Below are 14,089 nucleotides of genomic sequence, written 5' to 3' on the forward strand. Positions count from 1 at the left end.
TTAAAATAAGACCAATGCAAACATCATTTTAGGCAGTTTTCCCTTTTGTGAAAACAAAATCGCATATAATAATTTAGATTTTTCACACAGATAAATTAGGCACAAATTGCATGGAAATAACTCTGTTAGCAAAAGTGACGTTTAAACATAATTTCACCAGCATCATTTTTCCATAAGTTGGGGCATAAACTTTCCTGTGTACTCTTTTTGCTTCCAGTGACATGATACTATTTGGTCTTTAGGCATCACTTTAAAAGGCAGAGCAACCAGAAGTAACATGGTAAGAAGAGCAATGAATAAAAGAGAGAAAGAACTGTTTAGATACCTGAGACCCCTGCTTTTCATTCGCCACAGTCTGGGGTTTGCAGAAGAACACTACCCACTCCTACTTGTTCTTAACTAGTGTATATATTAAGCTCTTTGAAATGTGAGTATTATGGGAAGGATCGCAGTTGCTTTAAATTATAGAAGTTGGCAAGTGCCTGGGAGAAGGAGTGGGAGGTTGTTTAAACTGAGAAAGACAGTTGCAAAACTTCGTACAACAGCATGAGCTCCAAGCTTCAAATGCATTCTCATGCTCAGTTGAGCACTTATTTTTCATCAACTTATTTTTTGTGTTGTTTTGGAGCAGCTTTGAATAATAAACACATATTTCTGCTTTAAATTTTTAATGGTGACTACATTCATGGGACAACCAAAGCAAGAAAGCCTCATGTTTTGGGGGAAAGTCTGATATCAGCAATGTCCAGACAAGGTAAGCTACCATTTTCACTGCAGTTTTTCTCTTTTTACCTCCTGTTCAGCCTTCATCAAAACATTTCCTGGGAGAACTTAAGAAAGCTCCTTGTAAAGAAATGGGGGAACTTGTAAAAAGTATGTCAACAAATGATAAATCAGAGGTTAGAAAACCTCCGCAGGAGAGCGTTCTCCTACTTTCTATTCTGCTTGACGCATGAACCTCTTTAACTATCTTTCACTATATAAAAAATGCCATTTGTTTCAGAAAATGTAAGCAGAGTCTTCAAAATCTCCAATCTGATGAACTTAGCATTTGTCAGTGTGGTGACAGGCTAACTTATTGCCAAGGTCAGTTTATCTATGTTTTCTTATCCCGTTATGTGCAACTCAACTTCCGGAGCTGTGATTCTCCTATTAACTTGGAAATGTTTCCCAAGGAAGATTTTAATATCATTGCAAAAATTCTCCTAAGTGCAGTTACTATGGCTTCTTATTAACTTGTTTTGCAGAATATGTTTTTAAAAGTTAAATAAATCATTTGTCTTTTCCTTTGTAACTGACACGGGAGGATGTTACAGATATTATATATCCTGGGAGAATGAAACAGTTCAACCCAACATTCATTAATTCAAGTCACAGTCGGCTGACAACGTTAGGGTGACTTTGCCTTCTCGATTGTGCCTCATACACCGGTAGGGAGAAGCGAGGATAAGATGTTTTCTTATTTTTCTGTGCATTGGTCACATGAGAAGTATCTTGTGGGTTGAGGTGGAAGGGCATATAAATATGTGATCTGCTGTTCCATTTTCCCTGAGAATATCTCTGTTATCAGTGTTCCCATCTTTCTGAGGCACAATTCCAGGTGCAAAAAAATAGATTGTCACAGAAATCTGCACATTATTCCAGCAGGCGGAGATTTTATCACAGCTCCACATTCATTCCTTCACGCACACATGCGTGCTCACAGGCAAAGGTTCTAAAACCCTGCGGATTTGACAGAGCTTGAGTGGTTTGGGACATTTAGGTGACCTCAGGCTGCAAAACCCACTGGTACAGAAATATTAGCAAGGTTAATTTCTCACCCATTAGGCCTAGGTGAGCAATGTGAGCACTGCCTGGGACCCTGCTCTTGGGCTGAGAGGGCTCTGCCTTCTTGCTACATCAGTTCTTTCTCTGTTTCTGGATTATTTTTTTCCTTCTGTGTCAAATTCTAGTTACATAAAGTGGACTGTTGTGGCTTCCTCTGCCTCATGGTCTCAATGATAAGAAAGCGATTTAGGTAAGAAGGACACTATAGAAAACCAAGACGTCAGCTTGATCGGCTCCTTGCAAAGTGATCAGGAGACACCATCAGTTGCCTCTCTCCACCCATAGTTAGTGCGGCGAGTGACCCGCAATGCCAATTCCTTATCTTTCTCTTTCCCAAATCTTCTGTTCTCCTTTTCCCCTCCACTTCTATCTACACCAGCCCATAGAACATTAAGAGAGGGAGCAGTGGGTTGGACACGCAATATTACTGTCTCCTTCCCGGTCCTCTCGGCCCATCCCCAGGCCAGTCGGGGAAGCCCCCACCCTATTTGGAGTGGGGTCTCCGGGGCCCCACCCATGACCTCATCGCAGGCAGCTTGAGAGCTGGGATGGCCAGCGTTTGCATGGCGCCTGAGTGCACCCTGGGGACGGGTGCGGCAGAGAAATGCACAGTGTGGCATGACGTGACTGCTGAGAAGCCGGAGCGCGAACTTCCTCACCGGCTCCCATGGAGGCTGGCGGCATCTCTGGAAGCCAGGCCCGCCAGGCCCCACCCCTGAGCCCCAGAAGGCCCCAAAGAGGACAAAAACAAAAAGGCTATTAGGGTTGCTAATGAAGCCCAAGCCAGGTGACTCATCGAAGGCGCAGTCACTGGGGGGCTTTGTAATGAAACCTGGACAGAGCCCTGGAAAGGACAGGTCAGGGTTGTCCCATAAAGGGCGCTGATGAGAGAGGCCCACAGTGACCTAATCGCACCTCCTCGCCTCCGAGAGGCTGGGAGAGAAAGGCAGCGTCTGCAAGGGACAAGAGCGTTAACCAAAGAACTGCCGGGAGTGTGGCAGCCACGCTGTGTTAGCTTTGGGTGTAAGCCAGGTTTAGTCCACGTTTCGGGCCACAAGTTTGTGAACCTGGACCTGAAATGCCCCAAGGTTAGGGATCAATGGCTGATGGGCTAGAAAAAGAGATCATAGTAATTCAATAAACCTTAACCGAGTGTCCACTCTGTGCCAGATACTTTATCAAGGCTGTTTGAACGTGTCCTTGACAAAGACAGACCAAACATTAAAAACAGCATAGGAAAGATGGCAGGAACACAGAGAGGCTTTGCAAATCAGCCTGCTGAAATCAAAGAGAGCGTCCCACCAAGCTGTACTTGAACTAGACCTTGAAAGATGAGTAAAATATCATGAGAGAGCCAAGAGGGCCAGGGGTTCCCAGGCAGAGCCCGGCAGGCAAAGGCACAGAGGTGCAAAGACCATGGATGCGCCCATAAGCCAAGTAACTTGGGCATGGCAGGGCTTTATTCCCCCAAGTGTCTTGCAATGAACAGCACTTTCATGGGTTATTATTATAACAGGAGGATAACCAAAAGTATTTCCTGGTCAGGCAAGTTTTGGAATGTTGAAAACTGTGCACCATGGTGCATCAGCACTCTGGCTCAGGGGTCACAAACATCTGGCTTCAAATGCCAGCTCTGCTCCTTCAATGACGTGTGAACTTGGACCCATCCAAACAATCAGTTTCTTTATCTGTTAAATGAAGATAGTAATCATATCTATCTTCTATGGGCATTGTGAGGATTAAATTAGAGAGTCTGTGTAAGGGTCTACTATCAAAATGCCTGACATATAATGAGAGCTTAGAGAATGTTAGCTATTCTTATTAGCTACTAAATGCCCGTGTCTTTACCTCAGTAAGTGTCTCATATTTTAGTTGGCTTATGTGTGCGCTGACTCCCATGATTGGGTTATTACTTAAAATCTAATGTTTTCCAAAGTCATTTGACCATGAAACCATTTTTTCTGAAGTATCAAATAGACCAATGCATGCTGGAAAATGGTGAGGTTGAGCTGTCCTGGTGAGTTGAGGTCACATGTCCTTTGAGCATTAAATCAAAGTTTCCCAAGATTTAATTGAAATGTACTAATCTCCACCAGTCACTTCACAAAAAAAAAATTCTCTTCTGTATTTCTATGAAACAGAAGCCCAATATTTGGGATTCTCATCTCTAAGGAAATTGACATTTTTTTTTTTAACTATGTTCAACTTTTGGGAGGAAAAGCGTCAGCAAAGCAAATTGTTTTCAGGATTTTCGCACTTGGAAAGTCAGCCTTTGCCTAAGTTTGATGACCTACTGTGGTGAAGGACAATGCAATAGGGACAGTCTAGAAGAAAACATCATCTCACCTTCAAGGAGCTACCAATTGAATGCGGAAATAAAATGTGCATTCCAACATCTAAAATGCAAAATTAGATATTGCAATTTAGAATGTCAGAGAACTCACAGTGAATGGGAGTTCAAAGAAGACCACAGGTCCCTGGAGTAATACCAATAATGAGTCACATTCTTGGACACTTACCAGATACAAGGAATTGTGCTGAGTACAATAGAATTAACCCACTTATATCTTACAACCAGGTCACAAGGTGGGTGTAGACTTACCCATTTGGCAGATGAGAAAACTAAGCCCCAGAGAAATTAAGTAACCTGCCTGCAGTCTTTCAGGACCTAAGTGGCAGAGTAAGGTTTCAAACTCAGGTCCATGTGATTCTCTGTATCCCTCACCCAGGGAAGACTCCTCAGAGGAGGTAACATGCAATCTGGCCTTGAAGAATAGACAAGGATTGGTGAGAAGGGCCTTCCAGGCAGAGAGGAGAATATGAGCAAAAGCACAGGAGACTGAGAGAAGAGCATGGAAAGTAGCAGGAAGGCTTCCCTGCAGACAAAGTGCATGTATATAGTGCAGAAGGAGATAAGCTTAGAATACTTGGTTGGAATCAGATCACAGAAAGCCTTGAATGCCAAACCACAAAGTTTAGATTTTCTTTTAATGAAGTAATCATTTAGGTTTGTAAACAAGAAAGTAACATGATGAAAACAATGAATTGAATGAGTAACCAGTGCACAGCTGTGGCAGAGACTAAACTTCCAATTAGGAATCTAGATATGTCCAGGCAAAAGACAGCAGCAGTGGTTGCTCACACAGCTGTTAAGGAGTGGAGGTGCACATTTGACCCAATTAACACCAAGACTTTGACCATCTCAATGGTCTTTAAAAATGACAACCCTCAGACCCCAGTAAATCCAGATTCTACGTGGGCCTCAGTTTAAACCCTGTAAAATGGGAAGGGTAGGAGGGGCTAATTGACCTCTGAGGTCTCTCTGACTTCTCACACTCTGTGAAGATAACACTCTAAGCACTTTTATGGAAATCATAAACTATAGAGTTCCCTATTCAATCAGCAGGTTCCAAACTTCTCTTTCATATCAAGCAGGCACATTTCCAAAAGAACATTAGGGTCTACAAAAGTTTATGCATTAACTGCTATAGCAATTACATAATAATAGTATTGGCACACAATGATTAGGGGAGGGTGCATTTTTATATATTCCTTTGGGAGAAACTTTTTCCATCCTCCTGGCTATCTGCCTTTTGTAAAATTCAACTGTCTACCTCTCATGACCAAGAACTTTTTCTGCAGTTTTTGACATATCAGGATCTCACAGTGCTGTGAATGGTAGTTATTCATGTAGGTGTCTTATGATCTTCTGCAGCTCCCAAATAGGTGGTAAGCTTTTAGATAGCAGACATAAATATATCTTTAGATTTTCCAATGCCTTGCAACTATAGCAGGTCTGAATCTTATAAACACAAGTCTGCAAGAAATGTTCTATTTCTTTATTTTCTTGAAATCAACATAAATCTGGCATAGAGTCTATGCGAGCAGGAACTTTAGTTTCTTACATTATTTAGGCTCCTACCTCCACCACCTTTAACACTAAGGTCAGGCAAAAATCCTGGGCAAAAATCCTGGGAGGTATTTCTTCACACCAATTATGCCCAGTCTTGTCTCATAAATGACCTCTCCCTTTGGAATCTGTGAATTCTGCTTTCAAGCCCTGCTTGGGGACTAGAAGTCACTGTCAAGGCCAAGAACCTGGTGTCTGAGCAGGACCAGGCAGCCCTCCCTTCTGAGGTCTAGCCAGGCAGGGTGACCATTTCTACTTCTCACAGATTCACCGACCCCCAGTCTTTCCAGGTGTAAGAAAACCTCCCATCAAGAGTATCTCATTCCCCTCTCCCCAGCATATACTCTTGGGCTTGGAATTTCTGAAAAGAAAGCAAGTGTTGTTTTCAATAAATCTCTTCCTGTTCTGCAAAATCCTTGAAGCAAGGAAATACAGAAGGCAGGGCAACACTTGTGAAATGATAAGGCAGAGGTGAAAAACAACACATAAATTAATATTTAAATAAGGTGTTCTGTCACCCAGCAAACAGGTGTTTAATCATCATCAGCAAAATAGGTGTCCAATAGATGATAAAACGGCTTCTTCAAAGTTACTCAGTTTGCCACCAGAAAAGGCATATATTATAATCAGATTAATAGTGTCTTTTTATTAAGTGCCTACTGTGTGCCATGACTTTATATATACTGTCTCTTTGTCCCTATTGTTTAGATGAGGAGAGGTAAGTAGCTCACCTAACATCCTATACATACTAAGAGAGGGAGCAGGTGTTTAAACTTATATAATGCCCGTCTTTAAAACCTGCACCCTTTCCACACTGCCACCAGGACTCTCAGAAAGGATTTTTCTATTTTCTATTTAGCAATCTGGAGTTCTACTTTTGACTAACCCTTCAGTCATTATTTCCAACTAAAATGTATTTTAAATTGAGAATTTCTTAATGAAATTTATTTTGCCATAAACTTAGTATGGCTTTGTTAGATATAGTAATGAACCCAAAGAATGGTTTATTACCCCTTTTCTCACTGCTCATCCGCAAGGTTGTGGGGTGAGAAATAAAGAACTTTGTCTAAGGCCAGAGGGTTAGAAGACAGCTCAAACTTCAATATATGTTTGTCTGTCTTCCATCTCCAAGTAGAGGAGAGAAAACTGGTTCTAATTAATGAATTATTAATTGGTTCTAATTAATTGACTAAGACTAATTATAGATTAGTATTAAATATTGGCAGTTTTAGGGCCTTCATGTGCTACCAGTGACATAAAGCCATGGCTAATGTAGTTGCCTCAAAACACATCCTACCATACATACTATGACAGTATTTTGAGAGCTGTCATAAAAACATTCATTGGTGGCCTTTCCAACAGCTAACATGCCCCAAACAGCTTACTCTCTTAAATTGGTTTCTTTCTTGCACCATTAAATTATGTAGAAAGACTTTTTATGAAGTCATTTTAATCCCATTCCTCTCTAAAAATCTAATTTGACCACAGTGGAATCTTATTAAGGGATTCTTTGAATGTATCAGAATTACCAATCCATTTCATCACAGCTGTATCTACCAATTTCCCAGATCATTATTAGCATTCCCTCCTTTCCTTCATAATAAAGACCATATTCCTTGACATGGCCCCAGGAGCCTTTGAAGGATCTGCTTCTTGACTGCCTTCCTTGTCCATCTCTGTTCCTACCACTCTCCTCCATATTCCCAATACCAACTCGCAGTGAACTCTTCACTGTCTCTTGGGCATCCTTCTTCCTTATGCAACAGAGGTCTAAGGAATCTGAGTCCATTCTCTTGACTTTATGTGAATGATGTTGAACCATATAAAGTTTCTAACCTTCAACCACTTTATTACCTACAAAACAATGGCAACTTTATATGATTCCAATATAATCCAGAGATTTAAAGAAAGACTCCCATTTCTTGAAGACAATTTATGTGCCAGGCTCTTAAATATAATAAAAATGTATTCATTGTCCTCCTGTTTGTCCTTGGGACTGAGATGGAATGGTGTCCAAATAGACTTTTAGAGTTTATCCAAGCTACCAATCTCACCTACAGCTTCAATGCCAGCAGCAGCAAAACACTCATACTTCATAAGGCCGCTCCTTCTGTTAATACACCACTGGTCACCAGAAAGTTCTTTATTATGCCAGAATCTGATCCTTCTTAATGTCTCACATTCTGATCTTTGCTCTGCTTTTAGAAGTGGCAAGAAAAAGTCATCTTTCCTCTGGCATTTTAAATGCTTGAAGACTCTCATCATCTGCCTTCCTGGCCTTCTCCCAGGGTCTTCCTGTGCTTATAGGGAGGACTTTCCCCAGAAACCCTGTGGTTCACCTAGGATATGCATGCCCCTCTTGAAACAGACATCCAGACTTGCTCACCAAATTTCAGATGATTTTCACAACTTGTGCCAACTCCATATGGACGTTCTGGGATGGATAGTGGCTGCCTGAAGCCCTGTACTGAGAAAGAATCTGAACTCAATCTGGAGTTAGCAAGAAGGTGTACAGAGTTCAATTAGTGATGTCTAAAGGAGAATCAGATGTTTTCCAGGGCCTCTGTACCCTGGATATTGCCTGACAGTCCAGAGTACAGAACTATTACCCTCTCTGATCTAAACACACTATTTTTCTTAATGCTAAATTTGCATCAGCTTTGCTAGTAAGCCCATCTCATAAAAAGACCAAGTAAAACATTGAGAATATTTCTTAAACTTTCAGCAAGGCCTCTTTTAGTTCATAGTTAACTAAAAAGTGCCAGTTCCAGCCCTAGCCCTTTCTGGTTATGTGATCACAGTTAAGTTACTCTAGTTCTCTGAGCTCTGTTTGCTCATCATTGATAATGGTAATAATATATATCTGTTCCACTGGACTCATTAGAAGTATTAAATGAGATATTATATTTGCAAGCTAGAAGATAGTTACTTTAGGAGCCCAATATGTTTGGTGGGCCAGCTAATCTTTCTCTTTGCCTATTTGCTATGGGGGATTTCCTCTCCATGGAGAAATTGATATCCAGTGGGGGGTTAAAAAGAAAAGTACAAGCAAAAGGAATAAAAACACACTAAGTACTTAGTGAATGGATTTGCATGTGGGTGTAAACAAGTCAAAGGAGAAAATTTCAGTGGAGATGAAAGTATTTCCACAATGCTGTCAAAGCAGAGTGACAAGCAAGGTCCAAACTGCCTCTCCCTGGCTTGCTTTGATTATTCAAGGCCTGGGATGTTTGGTTTGGAATGATTTGTACTTGCCATTTGCTCACACAATTCTTCATTCCTGCCTTCATGCCTTTGCCAACATTCCTCAGGGATATGTTATCAGCAAGACATTAGTGTAGCTCCAGGCAATACACTAAGTCAGGGGCTCTCATCTAAATCTGCAAGACCAAGCAGGAAATGCCCATCAGTAAATAGGCAGGGCAGAGACCCCAGAGACTTAGGTTGCATGCCTTACCTAAAGTGGGCAGTCACTGCAATGCATGGTGTCCTTGGGGCAACATGGCCCACTGGTGCCAGGTCTTCAGATTTTTCAGGAAAACTCATACATCTGGACATTTTTATGTGAAATGCTTCTATTCTTAAAATCCTTGCTGTTTTTGACCTATAGAAATGCCAATGTCATATGGTTCAACCTAATATAATCTAGAGACAGAAAAGGAATTACCATTTTCTTGCCATGTGGGAAACCTCAAGAGCCTTTGTCATTCAACACCTATGTCCTAAATCAACATGCACAGGTATGCACAGTGCTCTACAGTCAAACTAGACAGCAGAGCACACTCACTACACAGAAGGCACAGTTGCAGGTAAACCCTCATTCCATCCTCCCAACACCCCTAGAAGGTGGTAGTAGGTTTATTCCTATTTTACACATGAGACCCAAACCCTGCCATCAGTTAGAAGTGACACATACTTAAAAGAATATGTAATCTCCTTGCCAACAGAGCCAGTCTCCTTAAGTCTCTTGCCACACAGGACTGGAGGAGGAAATGTAAAATGTAAATTTCTGCACATTTCCCCAGAGTGAAGCAAATTGGGGTGACAATGATTCTCCAGGCTCTTGTTGGAAAATTTAAATCTTCATTCCCTGTTGGCCCCTTCTACGGAGAATCCACACCCCTTTCCTCTCCATCTTTTTTGTACACTCACCTCCCACTCATTCTAAATTCTTTTTTTCTTTGCATTTATGCTTTATTTTCTGCATTATATACGACCCCAGATAACCGAAGGGCCTAGCACAGTGCCAGGGATATAGTAGAAACTGCATAAATTTCAGTTGGCTCGTTCTACACAGGATTTGAGGTAAAATGAAAGAAATATGCAAAATAAAGCAGTTTAAATGGAAACAGAAAAGCAAAGCCATGACATGAGGAGGAGGAGGAACTAAATATGTGAACCACAAGGACCAATCTGGTTATAATGATTGAGTGTGAAATTTCACTTCCTGGCAGCCAGACTCAGAGCCTTTGCAGACTTAAAGTGACCCGTGTATTCGCTCTTGAGCTCTGGGTAAAGGACCAAAGGAGAGAAAATGAATTCCTTTTATTTTCCTTGACCCAGGTCTTGCCTTGGAACAAATGTTTTTCCCCATATCTATTTGATTTTCAGCATCCATTAATCTCTCACTGAACATCCACTGCTGTATTGTGCTCAGACTTCACTAAAATCCTATTCAGAAAGATGTTTTGTGTAGTAAAGAATACAAGTCTCATAAGGAAGGCAATTTATAGTTGAAGCTGTTGCTAGGGTGTCGCTAAAGGAAATCTGTAACTCTTAGTTAATCAGAAAGCTCACTGAATACAGACAGAATCAAGCTACAGCTGGATGGTTTGTAGGAGAAAAATGTTAGCTAAAAGGAAGGCAGGGAGGGAGGGAGCAAAAAAGGGAGGAAGGGAGGAAGGAAGGGAGAGAGGAAGGGAGGGAGGGAGAGAGGAAGGAAGGAAGGCAGGCAAGCAGGAAAGAAGGAAGGGAGGGAAGGAGGAAAGAAAGGAGGGAGGGAGGAAGGAAGGGAGGGAGGGAGGGAAGGAAGGAGGGTGGAAGGAAGGAAGTGAGGGAAGGAGGAAAGAAGGGAGGGAGGGAGGGAAGGAGGGAGGGAGGGGAGAAGGAAAGAAGGAAGGAAGGAAGGAAGGAAGGAAGGAAGGAAGGAAGGAAGGAAGGAAGGGAGGGAGGAGGGAGGGAGGGAGGAAGGAAGGGAAAAAAGAATTCTGAATCTTTCTTCACTTTTTCCTAAAGTTACTCATTTTCTTTCCCCTGTAATGTTATTCATTTTCTTCCCCGCGTCACCATTGCCTGACCTCTGAGATGTGCAGATGAAATCCTCTCTCCATTTCTGGCCACTCCCTCTCAATGGAAATCTAGTCCTTTTCTTCTAACACTTTCTCCTGAACATAGAAATTTAATCACCACCACAAATTCTCTATTTCGTTTTGACCCAGCCCTTTTCCTTAGTTGGTTAATGACTAAGACTGTCATTGCTATATTGGACTAGGGACACCACATGTTAATAGGGCCATTATCAAGCTGAACCAGAGAGAGTGTGGGTGTCCAAGCATATAAAATCTATTAAAACTAAAGCACATGAAGAACAGTTGCAGGACCTCAGGATAGCTGTCCCGGAGAAAGAAAAGCTAATGGGAAATAGGAGACTGATTTCAGGTATTTGAATATCTCCTTTGGGTAAGATGTTTGAAGTAATTTCCCAAGATTTGATGTTAATTACTTAGGATTCTAATCCAAAGGGGTAGCAAAATGTAGGCTGACTCTGAAGTCCCAGTCAACCTGGATTAAAATCTCAGCCTTCAGTTTCCAGGCTCATGCCCTTGGGCAACTTCTCAACTCCATTTCCTTGCTATAAAAAATGAAGATAATAGTATCCATCTCATTAGAGTTTTTGTGAGGATTAAGTGAGATAATATGGTGTTCTACAAATCATAGCTAATATTAAAATTGCTGTTTCTTTTATGGAAGTGAAACAGAAAAGAAAGCATTAGATATGCAGAGTATTGTTAAAATTATAAAATATAACATTTTCTTTTCTGTCTTCTTCCCTCCCTTTCATCCTTCCTTCTTTCCTCCCTTTTCTTCTTCTCCATAGCCATCTAGCATGAGCATACATTAGGTAAGCTTCCTAATTAAACACACATTTTAGCTTTTCTTTAACAACACCATAGTAACAACTAAAACTAAAAGTTGCCTTAATTATAAGATTTGCATCTTTTACTACTCGAAACAACATCCTAAACGAGGTTTGACTGAGATCCTGAAAAAGATTCAAAAGAAGCCATGTGGCAAGTAGGAGAAACAGAGCATTGCAATATTACATAAATAAAGGACAGTGGGAATTTTAGCTGTTTCTCAACCATGGCTGCACCTTAATGATCAACCAGGGAAAAGTCCCAAAGCCCAGGCGGCGCCCAGACTAGTACATCAGAATCTCTGGGGGGTAGAACTCAGGTGTGAATAAATTTTAAAGCTCCTCAGGTGATTCTAATATGCAGCCGATGTTGAGAACCACAGTTTTAGGGGAAGCAGTGGCCAATGGTGTGGAAAGTTGCAGAGCTGATGAGGCTGCATGCTGTGTGAACGGCGTGAGGATGTCTGTAACTTTCTAGACTTTGCAGGGGCTTTTCAGGAGAGTTGACTAATAGAAGTCAGGCTGTGAAAGGCAGGAGTTAGTGGCTAGGGAGAGTCTACACTAATTGTTACTTAGTCCTTCAACAAACATAGAAGAATCTGGAAGGAAAGAGAGAGGGAGATAGCTTGAGGAGTTAGCAAAGGCAATATAATTTATTTTGAGAGTATGGGAGGCCTAAGCGTATTTGAACCAAAGGTGCATCTACTGTATCTTGAAAGTTTGCAATTTAAATTTTGGAAAATGATGAGAAAATTTTGCCTCTACCCAGTAGATTTCATCTTGATGAGTTCAGATTCATCAGAGAATCTTGACCAAATATGCCCAAGCTGCAGCTCTACACCTCACTATTTATTTCATTTTAACTGCCATTGATTAAATTTCCCGCTGTGTGTCAAATATGTCATTTAAATACCTCTCTTCATCCTCACAAAAATCCTATAAAATGGCTGCTTCCCATTTTAGAACAAGGAAATCTTTCAGATGAGGAAATGAGATTCAGAGAGGTTTGGCAGTTTGTCCAAAGTCATTAAGTGGCAAAACCAGGATTCAAGCCTGGGTCTGTATGACCCCAAGACCCACGGTCTTTTCAGTCTGCCACCATGGATGCAACACAAAAATTTAATCCTTGCAGAGCTGCATGCCCCCTCCAAAACCTGTAAAATGACAAAAGCTGTGCGCTGAAAGATAATGTCCCAACACCATGGCCTCTGAATAAAATGAATGAAAAGTGAAAATGTATCAGAGGCTGCAGCTAAAACCTCAGGTTGCAGAAGGGCTTGAGCAAGTTTCAGATTGTTTCACAGAGTGCTGGGTGGGCAAAACAAGGCATTTGCCATCATTGACACAAATGCCCAGTAAGGTAGTGGAGGAACAGCCAGAATCAGGATTGCTCATAACTGACATGAATCAGAGAATGCAGCATCTTACACTAAGGGCAATTGGGGTTTGGACAGAAATGGCCATTCTCAGCACTGTTCAGCTCCACCATCTGCCTAAATCCTTCCTCCTTCCCTGGACACGTAGTCCTTGGCGACTGCTGCCTGCCAAATCATCTCACACATGCCAGCCCATTTGGCCATCTTCTTTGCTGAAATCAAATCTCCATATCCTTGATTATTCCTAAAAACTGATTAGTGTCCATTTGCAAGCAATATTTTCCTCCTAATATATCCAGGTATGTATGATCCAGAAGGCTGCTTTGATTTCTGGAATATTAGCTTAGAAAAGAATGAAATCTAATAAAAATATCATATTAGCTCCAAATAGCTGCATAATCTGTGTCAATGAGATGATTTCCATTTGGTCTGCAGACTGTAGTTATTAAAATTAGTTATCCTTTGTACTGAGATGGGGGAGTGAGCAAAATTTTCTCTCCCAATAAAAAGGTCTCAAATCTTAGAAATTGCTGGTGCAATCCCCACTTTAAAAAGCCAGTGACATTTTGTGTTGCCTTTTTTAAAAAATAGTATTGTATTTTAAAAGAAACTGGCCTTCAAGTTCATTCCAGGACAAGTTTTAGATTATTTAGGAATCAAGTTCGGTAAGACCATAACAGAGACTGTTTAGTTTGGACAGACAAATTGCCAACATGCCCATAAAAGGGAGGATTGTCTGAGCATTTTTCTTTCAGCTCGTATTTTCAGATTTTCTTCAAAAGCTAGTCTAACAAAAATTTGAGAGGAGCCATGTGATACACCCATAAAACACAAATACCT

The 14,089-nt window shown here is 41.2% G+C and overlaps 1 protein-coding gene across 1 annotated transcript in view; it reads left to right on the plus strand.

Annotated features, from left to right (window-relative positions):
• The first annotated feature begins 484 nt into the window (after positions 1 to 484).
• C1QTNF7 (C1q and TNF related 7) overlaps positions 485 to 14,089 on the plus strand; it is a 108,364-nt gene continuing 94,759 nt past the window's right edge. Inside the window, exon 1 of the mRNA XM_033213784.1 lies at positions 485 to 754. Coding sequence (XP_033069675.1) covers positions 742 to 754 — 13 coding nt within the window. The 5' untranslated portion in view covers positions 485 to 741. The remainder of the gene's footprint in view (positions 755 to 14,089) is intronic.

The sequence above is a fragment of the Trachypithecus francoisi genome, unplaced genomic scaffold, assembly GCF_009764315.1.
Source record: "Trachypithecus francoisi isolate TF-2019V2 unplaced genomic scaffold, Tfra_2.0 Lachesis_group1, whole genome shotgun sequence".
NCBI classification, from domain to species: Eukaryota; Metazoa; Chordata; class Mammalia; order Primates; family Cercopithecidae; genus Trachypithecus; species Trachypithecus francoisi.